Source organism: Nipponia nippon, unplaced genomic scaffold (assembly GCF_047370975.1).
Source record: "Nipponia nippon isolate SJK-2023a ecotype South Korea unplaced genomic scaffold, ASM4737097v1 scaffold_2, whole genome shotgun sequence".
Taxonomy (NCBI): Eukaryota; Metazoa; Chordata; class Aves; order Pelecaniformes; family Threskiornithidae; genus Nipponia; species Nipponia nippon.
The window spans coordinates 113,709,952-113,734,624 of NW_028262336.1; the positions used below are offsets into that span (position 1 = coordinate 113,709,952).

A 24,673-nucleotide genomic window follows, 5' to 3' on the forward strand; every position below is an offset into this window, starting at 1 on the left:
GATGCTCCCAGGGGAAATGAAAACATTGGCAGAGACCTAAAAAACTCCTCTACCTTGCCTACATCTATACAGAGTACACAAAGCAGGGATCCAGTCTTCTGTGAAGGTGTTCCTCTAATAACATAAAACCAGTAAGGCTAATCCCTGTCCAGCCTTATCATTAGTCCAAAAACCAAACACAGAGTAAGAACCAGAATGCTGAACAGATATTGATACCCATCCACCCCTAACTAGAAGTAATTGGAAAGGAAAGCTGGCAGCTCAGCTACACAAGCTTTGTTTCCGTAGTAAATCAGACTACAAACTGTATATAAGCAATCCCAACCATTTAAATACATACAGATTCCTACTCAAGTGGCACATCACATGTTAAATGTTAACAACCAATTAATTGACTGCTACCTTCTCTTGGCTGACTGAGCAGAGTGGCTACCGTAAGCATGGTTTTTCTTCTTGAGTCACACAGGTCTGCTTAATCTACTGGAAGTTGTTTAAACTAACCTGGTTAATCCTGCACTGAAACAAAAATGTAACACCCAGACAGGTCACACTGACAGCTGGCACAACAGGAGGTAGTAAACAGCCTGTGGATGGTTATACCTTAATCAGCCGCGGTTACTCCCATGAAGATTACTGCCTCAGTTTTCCCCAGGACTTCTACTGAAGTTGCAGCAGAGTTACACAACTCAGGTTTTTGGAATTAATAACCCAGGAAGGTATTATTAAATTCAGATAACAAATTGACTCATTACTCTACTATAAAAGAATAGATCCCCAATCACTACAAATAAATTTGAGTTTACACAGGCTGCTATTCACTGATCCACTGCCATGTGAAGAGTGTCTTCCCAGAGGCTGACAAGCAATCTGAAATTCCATAATGCAAAGCACACAAAGCACTTTTAAACACAGTGTTACTTTTTTAAGAGATCTTTTAAAAGGGAAGCTCAATCTTTTAACAATTTAAAAACCTTGATTCACATAAAATTTATATGGCTCACCCCTTTTGCTTCAATGGCAATTCAAGTTTAAATATTGTAGCATCATTCACAACTGCTTTGTACGCCTGAAAAATAATTACAGATTATTAGTGCTTCACTCAATTTCTCTCTTTAACATATGAATCACAAAGGTTTTCTCTCTCTTTTTAGATTATTGTAACAAGAAATTAATCAGTTTTTTTAAATTAACCCAAAGTTTGCAGATTTGATTTTCAATATGGGAGTTCAAATCCTATGACTCAATTTCCCATTAACTGATGTTTTGCGTTTTCCTCTTTTCCATTAACATACTACTTCCCTTTAAGCAACGGCTTAGGAAGGTATTGCACAGAGCAGGTTGCATATCTGAAGTCATGAGACTACACCCAAATATGTAGTAAATTCTCAACATAAATATATTGCTGAACGAGACATTAAGGTGCTCAACACAAAGATCATCATCTGCTGTGGTCTACAACATTATAAAGCTGAACACAAATACAACTTTCTGCATGACTACAACACAAATTAAAAGCTAATCAGTTGGCAGTGAGTTTCATCGATATTTTAGTCTGCATATTTACTAGAGGTCAAGCAGCTTCTAGATTTAACAGTGAATGGGCAAAAAGATTTCAGAGACATCATAATATGAATTACAACAATTCTTAAACTGAAAACAAATGATCAGCAGAAACACATACCTTATCTCTTGCAGTAAGAAATCTTGGATCATCTTGAAAAGCTTCTTTAACCAACTTACTAAATCGATTAAATAGTGTGAGCAATTGCTCTACGTATTTCTCAGAATCCTAAAGAGGCAAAAAATCAAATTAAAAAAAGAGGCTCCACAGAATTCAGTGTGAGCTTACATGTAATTATCTGTAATAATGTAGTATCCTCAAGCCTGCATACTATGAATGAGCATTTTACCTTTATTCTCTGTACTGAAGAGCTCTACAGCATGTGAGCCTCAACACAGACTTCCAGGATAGTATTTCCAATATACAAACATATATATATATATATATATATACACACACACACAGAGAAAAAAAAATTTCAAATACTGTATAATACATTCTCAATAAAAAAAAGTTTTCAAGGACCAGTAAGAGGCACATCCTAATTGCTGCAGATACTCAGGCCTCCTAGACCCAGAGAAAAAGATGATAAAAAGCTGAAAAAGAACAGTAGGAAAAAAGCTTTTCATTTCCACACTGAACAACCACTCTTAGATTGAAAGCAAATTTCAAATCTCATCAGGAAGTTAGAATTCTGAAAAAATTGATTATGCCGTTTTAAGATGCTAACACAATCCTACTAAGTATCCCATGCACTTAATTTATAAGTTACTTTACTGCAAATTGGATTCACGTTTTAAAGCTACAACAGAAAATGTAAGGAATAAAAAATTAAGGACATTTAAAACTTTCAGTGGATCAAAATCTGATGTTTAAACATAAATTCTTCAAAAATTATTTCCATTCACATGTGTGTCTCACAATTAGAGAGTATTTAACTTCTGCAAAGTTGTTTTTTCATTGTTATTTTATTAAAAAGCAATACACTTACAGTAGTAATAGTTTCAGCAGCTGCTACCATATCTGCAAGTCCAGCACTAACAATATGTTCTTCCAAGTCTTTTAGCATAGGCTCTATGCCATTCGGAACTTTATCCATCAGTGAAAACATTAAATGCAACTCTGAAAGATACAAATACTGATAAAGCCACAGGTCAAAGACCTGTATAAAAACCAAATATACTGCATTTCTGCTAGGGATATCTCAATGGAACACTGAATATGTAAAGAACAGATAATCCAATTCATCCCTTAAAAGGAAAGATGATTTGAATATTGTTCTAATTCTGGTCCCACAAGGAGATTCTTCTTAAGGCAAAAAGAGATTATTTATTGCAATATAATACTTGCTTATGCATATAATATCACAAGCTTGAATAAAACCCCCTAAAGTCAATGGCAACTTGGATTAAGTCCAGGTTCTCAGTATAACTGCCTTAAAATCCCTGGCAAAAACGTGATTCCAATTTCAGGTGGAAGCCTACAGGAGTTTACGCAGGAAATTGTACAGATTCAAGATTTTTTTTTTAAATTAAAGCCAAAACAGAGCTGTCTTTGTGTATCTTCCAATGCCATCTATAATGTTTTGGTTTAATTAAAAGCATGCCAAATTCTAAAGTAACCAAAACTGACTAAGGTAAACAGCGTTTTTTCCTTTCCATTTTCCTAAAGAGCTTGTTTAGTTTTTCTGAAAGTTACCTGTTCAAAAACTTTAAAAACTGATATAGTTTATTTTTCTACTTTTTGTGAAGCTATTTCAACACTGCTGGGGGGGGGGGGGGGAGGGGGGAGAGTACTGGAACATCAATAATCATCTTGACAAACTTGTCCACAAAGAAACACCTGGATTAAGGCCACCAGATTGTTTGAGAGAGACCACAGAGATTTGAACACAGCAAAGGGCTCTGCTTAATGAAGGAGAACAAACTGATCGTGGACTCTTGTTTCTTTTTATGACAGAAAAAAAATTGACAGATTTGCTTAGTTCCTCAATGCTATATCTATGTTATATATCTTAGTCTATATCTTAGTTCCTCAATGCTATATCTACTGTGAAAGGGGACAAAAGCCAGAGGCCCTGTCTTTGTTTTCTCCTCCGTAATACTTTTGTCAGCAACAGCAAGGTCCCGTCACCAGTGAGGATGACATATGTGTTACCAACTTCTGTATACCAACAACTGTTGCAGAACCAAATAGAAAAGCAATGCACAGAGAAGAAAAAAAAAAAATCTTTTTAGAACATAACAATGCAAATTAAAGAATGGAAACTGCCAACAACCTTCAACAAGAACCTGCAATGCTACTAGAGACAACTCACAATGGGCTAAATGATGGGGTTTCAGGAACCAGAAAAAAAATGGAGTCAGAGGTATTCTCAGTGCAATTTAGATGTATTGTAAGTGATGGCAGCACTATTTTACATAGGGGAAGTCCAAAAAGCTCACTCAACTTTTACTGGATCTTTTCATTTGTCCTTTAAAAAAGGGTGAGAGGGAGGAAGAGATGGTGGAAAAAAGGAAACAAAAAGATCTATTAAAGGGTTCTACAGCTGATTCTGTAAACTGGTGATGGCACGAATAATTCAAGAAAAAAAATTCAGTGGTTGCTCCTAATAAACGGTGGCAAAGGAAGACTTCAGGTGCATCCCTAAAACTGTAGGAACCCGAAAAAAAGATTCTTCAAAGGAAGATTTCAAAATAACAAAACCAAAAGGAACATTTCACTGAAATTTCTCTCAGAACACGTTATGACACTGAAAAGTAAAGAAAACCTTATTGTAGTTGTTGGGGCACTTAAACAAGTTCTGTTTTCATTTTGTATTCACAAAAGCCAAGTTTGCTTTTTATTTCTGTTATGAAATACTTCAAGAATAAAATTTAGGCCTCCCATCCCAACACTATGAGCAAACAAAAACACACTAATCCAATTCTGAAGCGTGTTTATAAGTTATGACATCTTTGATAGTTTTTAGTTGGAAAACATTATGCCTTCCTTCCTTTGCATGGCATGTAAATATTAAGTACTTACTAGTAACAGAGTATTTTACAGTAATGCCAGCTCCTAGCCAAAAAATACAGCCCTTTTTTGTCATATGCTGTTTAATAAAGAAAACATAATGAAATTCTTTGGGGTGAATACTATCAGAAAGAGACATGCATAAGCGAAGTACAGCAGAGGATACTATCAGATGTATATATTACTATGTGTAGCTCCCATCTTTAAATAAATTTTTAATCATCTGCACCAGCATCCTTCATTAAAACACTTTAAACAGCATAGGTAGGTCTAGAAAAAAAGATGTGAAAGAGATGCTTGGAGTTCTTATAGACTAAATGGAAGTATTTTGCAACCAAGCAGTATCACAGGGCAGACATAGCTGCAAGGAAAGAGGACTGTGTGAATACTTCAACAAGTTTCTAAAGAAAGATGCTTTGGATGCTATAGATGAACCCTTCTGAAGCTCTGCATTTAAATAAGCCTCCTGTATTCTCCCAAAGGCTGTAACATATACTCATAAGAAGTCTGGTGGCTTTCTAGATTTAGCTCTGGACTACTGCCACAAATCATGCTGCTAGATGAACAGATCAGTATGACATAGTTTTGAGGTCAAATATTTTCTGAAATGCTAGCTTTAGAAGTGATTATTTTCTACACTGTTCTAAGTCATAAAACAGTTTTCGCATTTGCATAGAAATGAAAACTTCATGTAGATGTAGTAAATATTCCCTGGCTTCAGGATACCAAGACTTAAAAAAAAAAAAAAAAAATTAACCTGTGATTTCAGCTTTTATTTTTTCAAAATCCCTACCTGAATGATGACATTTTAATAACTGACTTGGTTTGATTTATCACACAGGACCAACACAAGACTTTTCAGTCACACTAACCTCTCAAATTATGGCAGCAGAGTTCAAAAAACTTTTGAAAACTTGAAAGAGGCATGCAGAGCTAACGTTCAATACTCACAGTGACACACTGGCTGTAAAACCAGACAAAAAATTTGCAGAGCTTTTGTTCATTGACCTATTGGTCCTGCACTAATAATCAGAATAAGAAAAATTTCTCCCTGCTTTTCAGAAAAACAGCTTTGTAAAGAGATGCTTCACTTTTTTTCCAGGTGGAAGGGGGTAAGGGGGTGGAATGAAGTGGGAGTGTTTTATCTGAACTATTCAAATAGAAAATAAGACACATGCAACATTTACCAGAGTTGGTCAACACAAGATAAGTAAGTTGTAGGAAAGATAAAGAAAACAGAGCACAAAATATTCTTTTCTTTCAATTAAGATGAGAGCTATCCAGTCATTCAAATTAGGGTATTGTACATACAGATTTCAGAAGCGATATTAAAAAATACTAACCAATTATGGTCTTTTTTTTGTGGGATAAAATTGCCCACATGCAGTAATATTTTATCTACAAAACACTGCCACCATCTATTAAAAACAGTAATTTGATATATCTACAAACAAATCTATTTATATGCAGTTGATGCTGAGTTCATACTGCACTATTCTTGAAGCTTCACTTACTTTCTGTTTCATTTCGTTTGATCATGCCTTGGCATTCAGCTAAAATAGTCTCTTTAAAAGACGTCACCAGGGCATTGACGCAGCACTCCATTAGCTGAAATATATTAAACACAGAATTAGCTCATTTAGCCATCTGAACACCAAAGTCTGATCTGTCTCAAGTTTGCCATGACACAAAATCTAGCCTGTTCTCAACAACTGTGCTCTATAAAATAATTAATTCACTGATTCATAGAAGTATGTGTAGTTTGAATAAAAGCTATACAGGAAACCACATTTCTTCAAAATGTGTATGCTAGTAAATGTGGTAAACTCTCTTCCAAACCAGTAATGAGCTTAATATTTCTGTCGCCTCTTTTCTCTCAAGGGAGCCATCACTTTTGGAACACCAACTACCCTACTTAGTTTCCAAGTATACATCCAAGAGCTAAGAATAGTTCTCATTCCAGCATACCCTATTTGGACCAGGCTGGTTGGCTTGAACAAGACACTATGGCTAGATCTAGAACAGAAACTGCTTGTACATGTCAGGACCACCTCTCTTTTGTCAGCCTCTTTATACAGGTTACAATTTATAGCTCTGCAAAATGAATGAGTTACAGCTTAACAAAAGACATAAAATACATTCTGATCCACTGCAGAAAATTCAGATTTAAAGGGTATTTATTTAAAATAACCTGTTTCCTGAACTAATTTCACCACAGACAATTATGAACTATTCAGTGCAGTTAAATCTGCCTCCAGAATTTGAACTGTGTAAAATATTGCTCGAGGTGGGGAAAAGGAAAGAAAAAAAGAAAAACAACCCCATCCTTTATATTAAATAGCCATATTTCAGCCTAAGAGCAAATCTGTAACAGTTTCAATGAAATTTCTATTGCTCCTTTTGATTGCAATGAGCAATAACTCTTTCAGGTATTCTAAATGAGCACTGAGAAACCCTTTACCTGCTAGACTGGCCAGCTTATTTTCTAACATCATTCTCATCCACTGTTAAGCATAGAAAAAAAAAAATCATACCTAACTCAAAATGAAAGAATAAAAATCACCTTGATTAAAAGCCTGCCCTTCAATCTGAACTATCTATCTCCATTTACTATTAAAACATCTGTAGAAATTGTAAATTGGCAGACTGGAAAGTAATACAGATTTTTGCAAGAAAAAAATATAACAGATGATTAAAAAACATAAAATCAACAGTTTCACATTAATCTACTGCTACCAAATAATACTGTAACACACACAAAAATCAAAACTGCAATGTAATAATACTATATAAATATAAAACACGTCGATTTTTCTACACATTATACTTACTGCTTCTACAGAGTTACATTCACGCCTTGTTTCTAAATATCGTAGTGCTCTTTTCTCTTCTTCTTTTAGTTTAGCATCTGCCTGTGCAAAAGTAGAACAGCAATCATTTTAAGTACTAACACTTTAAGAACAAAGTTACAACAGAATTTTTACTTACATATTTCATATAATTCTGTACACCGTTTTGTTGTAAATAAGAAGGAGCCTGTGTTCTATAAAATCTCTCTGTTGAATCCAAATATGCCTTTTCAAAGTTATCCCGATATATCTGAAGCTTATCTTCAGGATTAGAACAAAGGTTAACTGCAAAGAGAAAGTCCAAACTTGATCTCAAGTCTTGGAAACTTATGTGGCTAATAGTAAGCAAATCTCTCTCATTAAAGCAAGTCTTGTATTAAAAGGTTGCATTGAACAATTTGAAGTATCCTATAAATGCACTCTGATCCCTAAAGGTAACTAAAATTGTCCAGTCTTTGCTCCAAAAACATTTAGATTAACTATAGGGAACTGGAAAGAACTACATACTTATCTCCGGAATTTTAGACATTCAAACATGGTAACCAGAAATATACATGCAACTGCAAAACTGGAAAGGGAAAAAAAAAAAAAAAAAGAAAAAAGAAAAAAGGAAAAAAAAAAGCAGCTCAGCATAATGCCTAATTAAGTGCAAACTTCTCCACCTGACTGAGGAAACAGCTTTTCTTAGACACTGTTCTTAGAATCCCAGTGTCTTCATTTTAGACATTTTTTTTCACAGTTTTTTTTTCTGTTTTACAAGAACGGAGACAGTGAGCTCACTGCTACCCAGCAGTGCTTTGCACTATTTGGAAAAAAGTTTCCACCCTCCTCTCAACTGTTACAGAGAAATAAATAAATGAATAAATAAAGTCCTTAAACGGAATATGCTTTACAAAAACAATTAGAATTGGACATCTATAAAGCCAGCTAAATGAGCATTAGCCATAAGTTTAATTCAACGGGCTGCAGAGCTTTGAAGAAGAGGCAGGCAATGGTGAAATGTCATAGAAGTTTCAGATACACCAATCTGTTTTGCAAAGACGACAATGACCGGGAGTCTTAGATGCAGCCTGTTCAGCATTTCTTCTTCAAACTGTCTGAAGAATCAGAAACAGTACAGAAAGGAGCACAAACATCAGGTTATATCTGCAACCCTAAAAGGTCAAAAAGTAGTTTGAAAACACTGATTTTGCAGTAACGGATACGTAGCTAAATCACTTAGAAGTTAAAAATTTGAAACAGAATTTAATTGGTATCACATAATAACAACAACAAAATAAATAAAAAATGTCAAGATAATCATTCCAACCCTACCACCACAACAGCCAACTTTGTATGATGAAAATTCATTTACTAAAAGTGAGGAGGCAACAGAGATTGGTCTGTGCAAGACATACCATATGATTCTCGAACTCCAATAACAAGCTGAGAGTCGAAAGCTTCTCCTAGTCTTTCAGCATGAACTAGCTTCATTGCACTATCCTGAAGTCTATTTTTTATATTTGAAAATATGGATTCATTCCATGTATCTAGCATGAGCTGTGTATCAAGAAGAAAAAAAATCCTGTCAGAAAGGTACACACACAGACCTAAGTTTGTGCAAAAGAAATACAAGCGATCAGAAACAGAAATCAAGCAACTCAATGTAATTTTCAGGTTATATACAGCAGTTCAGCTACCTTAGCGCTTGATCTTGCTCTGAATTTGTTATAGAAGCAATATTCGGCTTACATTCTAAGCTTACTTTATGTAACTGGACAGCTAGGGGAAGCAGTATTTGATTCAGGTATTAATTCCATAATTCTGTGTTACTTCTACAGTTCTCAGTAATCACCCAAGTAACTTCTCCAGCAAAGCAACGTGTCAGGAGTTGCAATATCAGGGGGTGCTTTTGAGCCAAACATCCAAATATAGTTCACTATTTGGCAGGCTGAGTCTTAAACAAAATGAAAACCTCAATTAATATCACAGTTATGTAAAGAAAAAAAACCTTGATGGCTTTGGATTTATCTAACATGGAAGTTCAATGTGCAAGTAATGCACATATAATTTGTAAAAAACTCCAAACCTCATCTAAGCACTGCAAAGTTTTAAGATTAGTTATGGAGGCTCCTAACAAAACACTCATTACTCGGACAGTCCCTTCATATTCCATTGTGTGATTTTTTTTTTTTTTTTTTTGGGGGGGTGGGGTGGGGTGATTGCTACTGACACTGCTGCAAATGTCTTGCATTACACCTGATCACCAGACCCAATGTGCTGCAGCTGAGCAACACAAAAAGCTTACTGGCAGGCCAGGCCATCCTTATGTCCACCTAAGCTCCACGAGCTGTTCAGCAGTAAATACTCAAAGCCTGCTACATGTTTGTTAAAAATCTTAATTTGCTTTAGAATTCAAGGTACTGTGGTCACTTCTTTTGCCCTTAGACACTGGATCTGGCTCTTTCTATATGCCACTGACTACCTAATGAAATTATGCCAAAACTTAAAAGATAATTTTTATTTTTTCTATCCAACTCATGCCATTTCATTGCTTTAGTAGAAAGCTCAAACTTCCAGTATCTTCAAACTTGACAGTAACTGCTATGAATGTAATTTAAACATGCCAATTGTCAGTCTACACTGGCAGTGGAAAGCAGGTTGGAATCATAAAATTTACCAATTCAAACTTTACCTCATGACTGTGAATAAGCTTACTAAAAATGAGCTTAGGACGACTTGACAAAGTTGTATGGCAAAGTTAATAGCAAAGGTAAGATGGTCTTACTCCATTCTTGCTTTGTAAGTTTTAGATTTTAATACAGCAAGCACCTAATAAAACTCAGGTATCCTTTCAAGAGAGTTAAGTTTGCCACCCTTTATTCTTAGCTTCTCCATAAACTGTCTCTCAATTTCAGCTAAATTTCCATTTCCAACACATATTACTTCAGTGTCAGAAGAGAACTATTGTTCAAAACCCTGGAACATTCTTAGAAGCAAAGCTTTATTTGATTACACTTCCTCAATTACTTTTTTCGTTATTTTAACATTACCGATATGCACATTATGGTTGCACTGTACAATTATAGAATTGGTTTACAAGAGCTGAAACGAGTGAAAAATGGAGAAGAAAACAGTGAGAATGTCAAGCAACCTGGCAGGCACATTAACAGCTTTGTCATGGTCAAACTGCTTTTAGACACTATGCATAAGGAAGTTTTATGGAGATACCTGAAGGAAAACACACATACCACTTTGAATGACTGTATGAAGAACTTCTCAAGCATGGGAGAAGTTTTCACAAGGCGCTTTTCAGAAAACTACAGAGAATAATGCCAGAAACAGGAAGTATTCAGCATTGAATATGAAATAATAAGATAGGTTAGGGACTCTGGGCTCTGATGTCCCAATCATGAGATGGTCCTAACTGGACTGCATATGAGAGATAAGACTCATCTCCCTCAGCTTCAGTCCTGAACAAAATCTGAATTGTTAGACACCAGTTCTTTCTCCCAGCTTCTCCTCACTACTTTCTCCACTCCACCTTGTTTTTTTCTTTCATTTCTTAGTTCTCCTGCCTTCTGCATACAGCAGCGTTAAGAGTTCAAGTTTGCCAGATCTTGGAGAGTCTAGTAAGATCACATGCTTTCTCCAATAAACAACGAAAACAAAAAAGGTAACTTGAGGTGGCAATTCCTCTCTTTGCTGCTGTTCTCTCTTCCCTTTCTTCAAGAGGTACAGAGGATCAGGTGTCAAAATAGGAGGGTGAAGAAAAAAACCTTGCCCAAAGTAATGCATTCGAACTATTTTGTTCTTCCCATCCTGGAGGTAGGGGGACAGTTAAAATGATCTTTAGTACCAAATGAAAGACTGCTAAAGAAATTTGATTTCCCTACAGACACTTTCTGCAATGAAAAGGGATAATGAATGACATTAAACTAAAGGACTTAACACTTTACAACTGATATGCTCTGCTTTTCTTACAATAAAAGACTAAAGCAATTTCAAAGACCATTATTCATGGGACTCGGAACACTGAGTAACCCATACTCAAAACCCTAGACTTTCTTTAGGTGTTTGATAGTAAAAAGATTGTATTCACGAGATTCTACGTGTCCAATCTTTTCATTGATATGACTGACAGTTTGGAGAAAAAGGAGGAAATTAGGAGATCAACAGCTGTATTTCACTTGAGATGACAGTATTTAATTGGTCATTTATAAAATGCAGAGATGTGCGCCCGTTAAGATCTTGGCCTAGGGAAATAAACTAGGAGTAGAAAAACTACTCACTTACATATACAAGTACACTTGCTACTCACAAGTATAGAAACAGTAGGTGAATTTACAACTGCCTCCTATCCCAGGATTCAAGTCATAATTAAAAAAAAACAACTAAACAAACCCAAAGCCCAACAAAGAAGTGCTTTTATCACCTGAACAAAACTGTTAAGAGCCAAAGCAAAACTGGAGAAACAGAGTGAAATTATTGTGGAGAGGAAAAAAAAAAAAAAGTTGCAGGGTTGTTCTGACCCTCACACTGAAGCAAAGTGATGTGTCTTATTACATTATCGGTGCACGTTTTCATCTTCAGCTACAGAATCTCTTCTGTACTATTACAGTAGGCAGAACAGTGTGCAACAAAACTCTTAACACCCTTAAGAGGGTATTACTTAAGGGTATTATCACTTACCTTTCGAACAATACTGTCTTCTACATTAGACTTCTTGTTGCTGCCCTGCTTGCCCATTAAAGTAATCTCTAACTGACAAAATGGCTTGGGCAAAATATCACACTGTGTGAAGAACTTGCGCCACTCCACTATATATGCTTTTAGTAAAGCTGTATCATCTTGATGACTCAGCACTCTCTGGAGGAGGGAGGGAGAAGAGGAGGTAGTTTATAAACAATTTTCTGCACAAAATACGGATTGACTGTGCTTATACTGAAAATATCTGTATATTTGAATTTTATACGGGAAGTTATCAGAATAAGAAAGTCTACATATTTAAGTGCCATTTAATTTAGGGCAGTAGTTATCAACCCATGGCATACGGACCATTTCTAAAGGGTAAAGAAAGCCAACAGCAAACAAGTAGTCAGTACGTTCAAATTTTCCAGATGAACCATTTTTTTTTTCTTTTATGCCATCTGCAAGTCAAAAAGATTAAAACTTTTGGTCCAAAGGCATGTACTGGTAAAACCATATGTAAAAAATAAAAAACAACCCAAAAACGTGTAAAGACTATGTTATATTATACACAGTGAGAACTTTAATTCAGTGGCATCTACTAACCTTTCATTAGACCCAGACAGCCAGTTAACATGTATATTTTATTAATGCCTGGAAACTACAACTACATTGTACAATGGCTATTATAGTGCCTAAGAAGATGCCCCTCAAACAACAGCCAACGCAGACCATATCGAAGGCCCCAGTTCAGCATAGCATTTACGCATGTAAGCAAGCAAGCTGACGGAACTTAAAAATCAACATTTATATACCTGGCTATACAAAGGCCTATATAAGAAACTATTTTCCTGCAAGCAAAGCCTTAGCGGTGTAAATCTCTTCAGTAAAGAAAGATTTTTATAGACTTTCATTTTCTTTTTTCCAAATCTTTGTCATAGAATTTTTAATTTTTTTTAATCTCACAACAACCCCCTCTTTTAAATCCCTTATTACAGAAAACATCTTTTGCTATACATTTTACAAACACAAAAATTTCCTTTGAACCTATTGATGATTTCAGTCATTTGGGGGAAGCCCATAAAACTGGACAGCTAAGCTTGCTGAGTCAATAGCATTGACATTTCTAGTATGCCATACATATGGCTTATTTTAAAGCCATCCATGAACATGTCAGCATAGAACTGAAGCTAGACAAAAATTTTTTTTTTCAGACAGTAATTTCTTATAGAAAATTTTGCCTCAAGAAGTTTTCAAGTGGAGGAAGAGTCCATAAGTACTGTTGGATAAACAAAAATAATGCTGTGTTTTGGGGTTTTTTTAGTATAACACAAAAATCATTGCCCACCCCAGTTTCAGGACTGTGAGAAAACAATGAGGCAAATGCTCAAGGCTAAGTCTTCTTCTTGTCAATAGAAGTTCACAGGGCAATTATGATCTCCAGAACATCACAGAATTTCAAACAAAAAAGCAACCCATTTAGATCCAATGAAAGTCAGAACTATTTGGTTATTTTCCTAATGATATGAATAGAAGTTATGAAACGTTAAAAACTTACTGCTTGTGCCTGTTTAATAAAATCAAGGATGTCTTCCTTCAGAGCCTGATGGATTTTTGCTGGACCTTTATCATCCCACAAGCAAACTGCATGTACATCTCTAGAAAATAATTTATCCGTCTTTTAGTAACAGCTACTCAAAGTTTAATGTCATTATGTATGAGGCTTAAACATTCATCATTTAAGTACAGCTAAGAAATTAATACACTTCTTATCTATCATTGTCAAACAATACACAGCTAGATCCCAGTGACACATGCAAGAAAATATGTTTGGAGAAGAGACTGAAGCTATAAGAAAGTCTTGGAAGCAAGTAACAGCAACCTATCTAGGAAAAGGTTATGGTCAAGAAGGAGATGTAGAAGCCAATTCTGTTTTCTGTATCTATTCAATAATCCTTATCGCATTAAGGACAATTTTTAAAGCTTTTCTTTGACAAAGACAGAAATCACTTGCCAATAGAAGCGTTACTGCTCAGACAATATTATTCTGAAATACTCTCATTAACATGCAGCCTTCACTCACAGTTTCACAATTCAAGCACTACAACATCCTTGTACTATAAAGGAAACAGACCTTTCTTGTGAGAAATGTAAGCTTAGGGGCACCAGGTAATTTAAAAGACATTTTAATTAGTTTAATAAGATCAATTAAATGTTTCATGACAGTGGTAGCATTTTACAGTGAAACTCTACTGCAGAAAAGCTACCAAACAGTATCGCAAAGCAAAATTGTATTAATGAGTTTTAATCAACATTCAAATGAATTCCTGTTTTTCCTAGCTGACAGACCAGCAAGAGTAACTTAATTCCTATTTTCTTTCCATACAAAAGACTAAATAAAGCAAGTTACACTCCTAACCATACATCATATATAATGTGGCCTAGCAAGCCTTTTTTTGACTCATTACGTTCCTCTGGTTCTTCTTCCTCTCAATAATAAGGCCACATCTTTGCAGGACAGCAACTATATTATCTAAAGGTATGACTTTGCTCCTATTAAATCAATGCCATTATTTCAATACAAAAGCATCTTTTTAGTTTAAGTAAAAAGACAAAACGTACAAGGTAAAAAGTTCCTTTGACACAGGTCAAAGGTGCTCGCCCAGGATTTACAGAGGTCTACCTAACTTGTGAGACTTACGCAACTTTCACATGCAGAAAAGGTGTTACTGTATTTAGAATGCCACTGTTTCCTGACAGCAGTGAAAAAAGCAATACTGTATAATTATACTCAAAGGGCAGGTAGAAGACACCTACAGATTTTAAAATTTTGTTAAAAAGCTTAACAAAGAGCACTGTCCAAAAATAGGAACCTAGGAGAGCGGGATCCTTTCCCTCAATATCCTTAATTTAGCCGTAAAGTTACCTAAGTTCTATTCAATAACTCAGCTACGAGAAAAATAATACATGGAAAATTTCAATACCAATGCAGAATTATTGAACTAGTTATTAAAAATTAAAGCAACAACTCACAACTGAATTTGTATCTTAACTACACCATGTTTCTGGCAACTACTATAGCCGTGACATCATAAGATATTAAAACTCATTACATGATAAACTACCTTTCCTTTTGGTTGGCAGAAAAGTGTGACAGGTGCAGTAAGATGGGTGTAAAAAGAAGCACTGCACTGTACTCAACGAAAAGAGCAATAAAGATACAGACTGCAACAAGACTGTGTTTAAATAAAAAATACTTTTGTGACAGATCTTAAAAAGCAGAAGGAGAGACTGCAGATTTAAGCTACAACTGTATTTGACGGAAAATAACTATGTTGAGACAAAGATTATTTTAGATATTCTTTCAATGTTTATGTTGTAACTCACTTCCATATTATGCTGGCAAAGGTCACATGATACATTTTAAGCAAAAAATCATCACCTAACAGGAAGCAACTTCTGGGTTTTGGAAGGAGGAAAATGTCAGGGTTTTTAGAAAGTACAATAATGCAAACATTGTCTGAAAAATATTATAGATATTATTTTTAGTGTATAAAACTATTCAAATTATACCAGCTAAACTGCATTACCCTGTTACTTCAGTAGCATTCTTAAGTTATTTTATTCTGATTTGAATTACTTTCTTCTAATGTAACATTTAGCAAACTGCCTTTAAATGAATTTACTGCCAAAGCAGTAAACAACATTTTCTCTCTAATTCTAACAAAAGCTTTGTGGGCAGGTACAAAACTTGTTTACTATGATCAGCTGAAGTCAAAAGCTCTGCTGTTCTTTCTCCACCCTATTTGCAAAGATCTGAATCTCAGTAAAACTCTACTTTTGCACATTTACAGTGATGTAGGCACACTTACCACTTAATAAAACTTCAACTAGTACTTTTGTTCTGCGTGATCTCACATAGTCCATGTCACACGTGACTTCTGTATCAGAAGTAGTACAATAACTGTGTTCCCATCATGCAGAAGGATGTAAGATACTAAAACATTACTTACGAAAACAGATCAAACCATTGCTGTTTTGTCACAGACTCCTGACGAAGAAGTTTCAGAACGATAGGGCGCATGAAATCCCATTTGTCTTCAAATTGAAGTGAACCTTTATTCTAAAAGGAACAAAAAAATTACTGTTAATAAAACAGTTTCTTATTTAAAGTTATCTTTAAGGATTGCAGTTTCTGTGGTTAACGGAAAAATATCTTCTTCTCAGAGTTGTCTCGTAAGCTAGCATTTGAGCTACAACACCATAGCTGAACAGCACTTTTCACAGGAATTATTATTTTTAAAAGTGACAGAGCTATTATTTGTTTCTTAGACAAGCAGATTGACAACTTCTTCCTTTATTCACTACATTAGCTACAAATGCAACAAATTCTACCAAGTGTTTTTCACCTGTTAATGGAGCTACACATGGGCAACGTGAACGATCCTTGGTCAGCTTCACCGCCCCAGCCAAGATACATGCGATTAAAGTCACGAGGCAGAGTTGCAAATCCATCTTGAATAAATTACCATGACCAAAATGGCAGCCAGGAATCAGGAACAGTACCTGTGGATGCTGCCACGTACGTTTTTTTCTCCGCTGGGCATTTGGCATCAGCAGCAGAGAGGGAGGAAGGAAGGAGAGTAACGCAGGAGCTGTTGTATCACAGACTCCCTTCCTGTGGGTTAACTGGCCATACGCAGTTTGACAGCCAACACTACAGTTGGTGCAGATAATTATTTACACCATGCTGAAAAATCTAATCCAAGGTGAAGTTTTTCAAACTTACGATACAAATTAAGAGGAAAGCTAAAGAAATTAAGTGCTCCCATATCGTTCTGATTATTCTGAAAAATCTCACTGTAGTATACAGGCTGACTTCCATTATTAAAAAATAATAACTTCAAGAGAAAAATACTACTTCTATTGCATATGTTGTAATCCTATTCGCTTACAGCTCCACATTTTAAAAAGAAAAACCCGCAATTAAAAAGAACTGTTGATTGAGAGTTCTGTGGCAGAAAGACTACTGGTTATCTGCAGTGTTGTGTCCCAATGCACTGTTTATTTTTGAACAGATCATTGTCTTGGCTAGTAATACTATGTTTGACACAATTCACTTCAAATACAGCAAATAATACAGTCTAACTACTTGAAATTCTGACAAGTGCACTGTTCTGCCACTAACATCTCTTCAAACAAACAAGCACAACCAGCACGCCACGTTCTCTCAACCATCTCCTTCCGATTAATTTCTGCATGGAAATTTACAATTAAATCTGTTATTTAATATTCAGAATAAGCACAGTTTGGAAACTGTATCCTCTGCTGCTCTTAAATGCAAAGATGTCTCATCTTCAAGTTATAAAGATGCAACAGGCATCACAGTAACTATTTTTACAGCAACAGCACCTGGAGGCCTCACAGCATTATCAAACCACTGCGGTAGGTACTGAATATGGGTTTCATGGAAGCAGCCTCTGTTCAATAAACTTTAGAATTCTTTCAACATTAAAAAAAAAATAGAAAAAAAGTGTTTTACAATTCAGAGAGAGAGATTTGCCTGTTCTCTTCCACTGTAAAGAAAAAAATAAATAAAAAATAATTTGAATGCATCATCTTTGAAAATCATCATCTACATGCTTCCCCCACATAGAGCTAGTTTTACCATTATTCCCTGAACTTTGATGAGTTGCTCTCATCTTTCCTATTCCTGTGAAAATGATTAGTTTCTACTTGCAGATATTTCTGGTTCCAGCCCCTCTTTGCAGGATAATGAACTTGAACGACCAGCTGCTGAACAGTTAAAAGTTCCAGAAAAAGCATTATAAAATAAGTAAAACCAACTTCCTCAAAAGTTTTCCTTTGGAGTGAAATTTCAGAGTAGATCCCATAAGTTTTCTGGAAAAAGTAAAAAGCCTGTTCTGCAATCCTGGAGAAGTGCGATTCAGCCCTTCGCTGAAAACAGCTGAAGATAAAAAAAACTAACGCTCTATCTTTGTGAATAAGACTAGTTTCACTGTAAAACATGGGGGGAGGGAATTGCAAACACTAGTGTTTATATGATTTAGATTGTGATTACCTAGTTCGTGCTAAGAAGCATACATAAAACTCCATTTCAGTTGTAAAAACTGCATGTCCACTTGTAATGAACACGTGCCTACTTGAAAAGAATTCCCCAAATAAAGCTTGGCAGAAAATACCATGAGGGAAGTTTAGAATTTTGTTTCCTATACATAGGAGTAAAAACTTTTTTTTTTTTTACACTTCCTCTTTTACTCCTAAATTAAGCAGAAGAGGAAATAAAATTAATGGATTAGAAATCCCACTCAACTAAACTATTCTTTAATTTCAATAAACAATTCAACATCATCTAGATAGATTCAGGCTTCCGTGACCATTGATCTTACGCTCTTGTACTGAAATCACAAGAAGAAAGGGTGCATAATACCATCTACTGTGTGTCATTCACATTCATTAATTCTACCCCTATCGGTGCACGAGAAAACCCAATTGTATAGTAGGAGGTCAAACAGTGGTAATTCTTAGTTGTTCCCAAAGTCACACATACACCAGTGACCCAGACAACATGAGGAACGCATTTCCCACTTTGTTGAGCCACCCACAAACCTAAGGAATTTCTGAGCAATATCTCCTGGGTAACTTTTTTTTTCCAAGCTTGTTGCCTCAAACCACAGTTCCCAAGGGAAGGTAAGTAGAAAGGTAAGTCACACCTTTGACAAAATAAAATTATTCCACTTATCAAATCTTCTCTGAAAACATGGATTACAATTGATAACCACACCCTGTCTAAGTAACCATTCTAGGAGTTTAAAATTTAATGGTTTGAAAAATAACTCCACTTACGAAATATTTTATGTTTCAAAAGTCACTTCACTAAATTTCTCCACAGAGATTTAAAGTTCCATTTTAACACTAAACTTTATTGAAACATGTACTACTTCACACACTATATTGAAATATATACTGCAACTTTGCTCTTCAAACTTACTTTTTCCTGTTCTTCACTTCTGTGCATAAGCACCGAAACACAGTATTTTAGGACAGCAGGTGAAAAACCTTCCAGACTATGTTGGTGGATATTATGTAGAATTAGTACAATAATGCAAGTGGAAGCATTCCGCTAACCAGTTTTCCTGATTTGGCTATCATCACAAAACACAAAATTCCTCTCCTTAACTGTAAACAAGTTTAAGAAAAGCGCAGAAGAAGCAGGCACAGAATATGGTATAAGAGCCTAAATAAACATGGAATATAACAAGGCAAGGCAATATAACAAGACCGCCATGCTACTGTCCCTCTGAACCTTGAAATGTCTATTTGGACATTGAGCTCTCTTTGCAGTGTAATCTATGTATTTCAGGCCACATACAAATTAGCCCTGATCTCTGACAGATACTCTAAACAGTACTGTAAAAAAGCAACATCCTCTACATCTTTTTGTACCTCTTATCTACATATGAGTAACATCTTCATCTTTACTACTTCACTCTTTTCAGACACTATATATATTAAGGCTAGTTCACAGAGGGATGAAGTGCGAAATATGAGGTCCTAGACTGAAACAAGCATGAAAATTCACTGTCTGATTAATCTCTGCTACCAGCAGCTCTAAAAAAACCAGTGTAATCATTGTAGCAGTTACTACACAAAGCAGAAAAGTAGCCAGAGGGAAAGACTTGCTATGTAACTAACTAGTGTGCAACATTCCCTAACTTCTACGGATATCCTAATTGGAAATAGCCTGGAAGAAACAGACAAACTTAAAATACAGATCTGGAAATACATACTTTAAGTTGAAGAATTCAAAAACTTCAGGTATGTTTCCAGTTGTCAGTGACAGGCGCAAGATCAAAAAAAAAAAAAATAGTTGAAACCAACACAAAGCTAAATAATGGTTCTCATTTCACTTGAAGTCTACGGAAAATCTACTGCTTGCTTTGCTTCTTCCCTCCTAACACCAGGCTCAAGCTGCAATTCATTTTGTAAGGACAGACTCTTGCATTTGCTGGCAGCTCCAGTAAAGCTCCACAGAAGTGTCAAGATCTGCTATCATTGACGCAGCTACAGGTTTTCTTTGTGCTGCAATAAGCTGAGGTGCTTTCTGCTCCAGAAACTGCAGAAAAACTCAGGCATCTTCACGTCATGTGAGTGAATTGGTTTAGACTATCTTGTCACTGCAAAGAGAACAGGTGACAAGTCCAACACCCCCTCTGAAACAAAGCACCCCACTTTAAAAAGTGCCAGTCACACTTACGTTGAGAGAAAAAAAACTCTAGGGCACTCACCTAGTAATGGCTCAGTCACCTACAGGAAAGCCACGGCCTCAACGTGGGAGAGCAGTTCTGCTACAGGTAGGGTACGCACCAGCTTACCACGTAACGGCTATCTCTTACTGAGTACTTCAATATTTCCGTCACGTTACCATTTGTTGTATCTCATCAGGATTCAACATATGATTGGTCATTCTAATTTTGCATTTAAAGAAGGCTCTCTGAGAATATGCTTCTCACTAAAAAAATAATTAGGAAAATTACGCACTAGTGGAGTTTAAACGATGCCCTTTAAAATTACGACAGCCAGTCAGATTTGGATTCAGCTAGTATCTGTTACTAGAATAAGAAAAGAATATTTCGCTTCATTTTCTCAACTATGTAGAAAGTCGAACGAGGATGGGGCAAAACCAGAGAAAACTCTTAGTTCCTGTTTATCCTAGCAAAAACAAGACCTGCCTAAACCCAACTTAGATTTGATTATGCAGGCTTACTTGGAAAAGATATGGAAAAACCTTATAGATTTTTAACACCCCTCCTTTCTTACCCAGGGATTTTTACTGTGCTGAGACATTGCTTTTTTTCCCCTAAACATTAAAGCAGAAGTACGTTTCACAGCCTCACGGCATGAGGCGCTGCCAGTCAACACTAACCTGGAATCAACAGTTTGCTTCTCTGAGAGCACTCTGATGAGCAGAACCGGGGAACAAAAGACCTTATCTAGTTCCAACTCTTGCATTGGTTTATTGTGTCATTATAAACAAAGTCAAATCACTGAACAATCTTTCCTTTTGTAATGCAGGACTCATACTTCATTGTCTTTAGAAAACTCACTAATTAGTAAGTTACAATTCTTCAAAACACTCCAAGTCACCAGAAAGGACTATTTTAGGATACATATGTAATAGGATCTAACAGGTATCTAGGTAGCATTTTTCCTAAAACGCACTGTGCATATGTATCTTGTTGTCAATATAAAATATTAACGATACAAAGGCCAGTTGCAAAAACATCAACAGCCAACACAAAGGCTTCAGTTCAGCAAGAGTCAGCTCGCAGAATCAAGTCCTTTGACTCTATTTTGACTTACGGTACACCTACTATTCTTTCAAAACAGCTGAAGTGGAATGCTGACAAATCCCATAGGACTATGTTTCTTCTGTCTACTACGGGCTGTACGACCACATGTCTCGTCAAAGCACGCATCGGTCTTTCCAGAGATCCTTAAACATACAGAAAAGAGATGGACTAAAACATTAACAAGCAGATAAGACTGTCTGAGCCCTGCTCTAAAACCACGCTCTTCCACAGAAAGCACATTTGTTCTTATGGGACATTTTTCACCAGTGTTCTTGGATTCTTCAATTTTAGACTTTTATTTAAGTCTTGTCTGCTTAAAAATCTAACTACCCACTTAGGCATACAAATACAGACAAATGAATTAAAATTAATTTCAATTACATTTCAATTTCAAGAAAGATTAATTTAAAAAAATTATCTTTTCAATACTAAAACCTTTTTTTTTTTTGGATACCTGGAAGAAACAAGTCTATCAATTATTTCTCATTTCTTCACACTGAGTATCTCAGAGTAATACAACCAGCAGTTTCAAGCCAAATCTATACATGCAAAATAGGTCAGATTGCTGAAATGTAAGCAGCGCTTCTTCAGAACCACGTTTAACTATAATACATAGTGCTGAACACGTGTATACTTCTAGATTTAGATATATTTTAAATCGCTAACTGATAAAAGTTAAGCAGCCAGCCTTCCCAAGGCCTTTCACCCTAACTACGCTGATGTTCTAGAAACACTTACTGGAGGCATTAGTAGCAGTTGTTTAAAGTAGGCCCCTCTTCCATGTGCTGGCATGGCCTCAAAGGCCCCATACGGTCTTCTCCACACACATGCCGCAAATATCAGGACAGACAGTCCTGCGCTCAAATACTGGACTGTCACACGGAAAGCTTCTCTTCAAACCTGCAGCCGCTCGGGGTGACTGACATCTGTCATCAAACACCGGGAAAGTGCTTGAAAACATCTGACTACAGAAGCAAAGCTGCTTAACGTAAGCAAAAGGCCTCCAGGAGTTTTTCTCTGCAGGAAACCTGTAGTTAGGAGAACGGTGGCAACCCAGACAACGACACCTGCCCACTGCGAAGACGCTTTTCAACTCTTTGTTTAACTTAAAACTCATTTTCCGTACACTTAGGTCTTCTTAAATAAACAAAGGGAGGACACCGTGCCCTGCCTAAGAGCACGACGCAACGCTCCTTCCCCACGACGCGCGCCTGGGAAGGGAGAGCCGGGGCGGGGGTGCTGGCAGCCCGGAGCCCACCGGCCGGGCCGGGCCGGGCCGAGGCCAGCGGTCCCGCACCCAGGCGGCGCGGCGCCAAGGCCCTTCACCTGAGGCGGGCCGCCGGCCCCCCGCGCCCGGGGAACGCCAACTCCGGGGAGCGGCGCCCGCGGCCTGCCCCCGCCGGCCGCCCCAGCCGCCCGCAGGGCCCAGCCGCCGGCGGGGCAGCCCCGGCCGCCCGGCCCCCGCCGCCTCTCTCCTGACGCCGGGCCCGGCCAGGCCCCGCTCTCACCTTTAAGAGATTAGACGTCGCCATGATCCCCCCCGCGGGGCCTCCCCGGCCGGCGCCGGCGGCGGCTCCTCTCCCCGAGCGCGGCTCGGCTCCCCGCGGCCGCTGCCGCTTTACATGGCCCCGGGCCGCCCGCCCGCCCGGCCGGACCCGCGGCGGCGGCAGTAGCGGCGGCAGTAGCAGCGGCCGCAGCGCTGGGCTCCCCTGCCCGGGGGCGAGGCCGGCGCCAGGCTCGGGGCGCTCCGCAGCGCGACCGGCTGGGTCCTCGGCACGCAGCCGCCCCTCAGAGCCTCATGGCGGCGTCCGCCCAGGAGGCGCTCGGCAGCAGCCCCGGCTCCATGGAGGGGGCCGGCCCACATGATGCGGCTCGGAAGAGCCGGCCCCGCCGCCAAGCGCGGGCGCTCGGGCTGCGGGCTCCGCCGGCAGCGCCCCCTGGCGGCCCGCCGCCGCGCCGCGCCGGGGAACCCCCGCCGCCCCGTCCCGCCCCGCTCCGTTCCTCGCTGCCCCTCGCTGGCCAGCTCGCCCCGCCGCGGGGAGGCCTTCGCCTTCACGGCCCCGCGGGGACGGGCCCTGGCGGGAAGCCCCTTCGGCGGGGGGCGGCCGCCGGGCAGCTGCCGGGAAGCCAGCGGGCGGCGGCTGTGCACGGCTGCTCTCCCTGGCGGCCCCGCGGCCATCCCCGCCTCAGAGACGCCCGCGCCCCCTCCCTCGCCTTCCTAAGCCCCCGGACCTTCTCCCCGCAAGCACCCGCGAAGCTGAGCCACATAAACAGAGGAGCAAATTCAACGTGGTTTATAAGCAGAGAAATAAATCTCCTTCCCCCTCGGCGGAGGTTGGCGAGCGTGGGCCTCCGCGCCGGCTCGCCGCCCACGGGTGACGGCGGGGGCGCTGACGGCCGAGAGCACCGCGCCGTCCCCGGCAGCGGCCCGCGTTTCCCGCGGCCGCGTCCCTCCCTGCGCCAGCCCTCGGGCGGAGCGGCCGCCCTGCCAGCCGCGCGGGCCTCGCCTCCCGCGTCCTCTGCTCGCCAGAGACGCGTGGGTTTAGGTACCTTTTAGGAGGGGTTTGGAAACTTTCAGGTTTTATTTAGAGACAGCAGAATTTTACTTTTCTGTCAAAACGCTTAGCCTTCATCTAAAATGCGTCTCGAAGAAAACGTCAAGGAGCTTTTCTCACAGGTTAGGAAACCTGAGAGTCGATGCCACCGGTTGGGCCTGGCCTGCTGCACGTCCCTGCGCGGCCGGCCGCGCCGCCCGCCGCAAAAATTCGTATTACAGAGCATTGGGACCCTGAAGTGTTAGGAAAGGTGTCATAAAATACTCAATAAATCTGTACAGTGAGGAAGTTTTGATAATGCTGACTAAATACGGCCTGCAGCCCTATTAGCTTAATAAAAAATAGCCATATTAAGGCCTTCTCTTAATTGGGAAGTAAAAAGCAGCTACTGAATAATTTCCTATTTTGACAAAGTTGCCAGCTTCTGAATGCTTCAATTAGTCTATAATTGTTTTCTTTGCTGTTATTTAGATATTGTGTATCCTATAGTATAAATAAGTACACAGTATTCATTGTACATACAGTGCATGCAGTTATACAGTTGTATGTATAGTATATAATTATGCCATATAGATCAAATGGTATTACATACTGTCCATTGCATATATATTCTACAACAGTGCTGAAGTTACGAGGCCTCCAGCAGGGCCA

General features: G+C 38.5%; 1 protein-coding gene across 6 annotated transcripts in view; it reads right to left on the bottom strand.

Moving 5' to 3' along the window:
• CUL5 (cullin 5) overlaps nt 1–23,343 on the bottom strand; it is a 34,477-nt gene extending 11,134 nt beyond the window's left edge. For 2 of the 6 annotated variants that reach the window (XR_015704631.1, XM_087756938.1), the window contains exons 1-11: nt 22,976–23,341; nt 16,107–16,216; nt 13,652–13,751; nt 12,097–12,273; nt 8,823–8,964; nt 7,565–7,710; nt 7,408–7,488; nt 6,091–6,184; nt 2,553–2,683; nt 1,682–1,789; nt 1,002–1,066 (exon numbers count right to left, since the gene is read on the bottom strand). Coding sequence is in view for 5 of the 6 variants with exons in the window: in XM_087756938.1 (XP_087613064.1) it covers nt 1,002–1,066; nt 1,682–1,789; nt 2,553–2,683; nt 6,091–6,184; nt 7,408–7,488; nt 7,565–7,710; nt 8,823–8,964; nt 12,097–12,273; nt 13,652–13,751; nt 16,107–16,216; nt 22,976–22,999 (1,178 nt within the window). In the remaining variant the exon portion in view is untranslated. Of the gene's footprint in view, nt 1–1,001; nt 1,067–1,681; nt 1,790–2,552; nt 2,684–6,090; nt 6,185–7,407; nt 7,489–7,564; nt 7,711–8,822; nt 8,965–12,096; nt 12,274–13,651; nt 13,752–15,965; nt 15,985–16,106; nt 16,217–22,975 lie in introns of those variants that run through there. The other 4 variants (XM_087756939.1, XM_087756942.1, XM_087756943.1 and 1 more) reach the window with 3 other exon arrangements.
• Nucleotides 23,344–24,673: the final 1,330 nt, after the last annotated feature.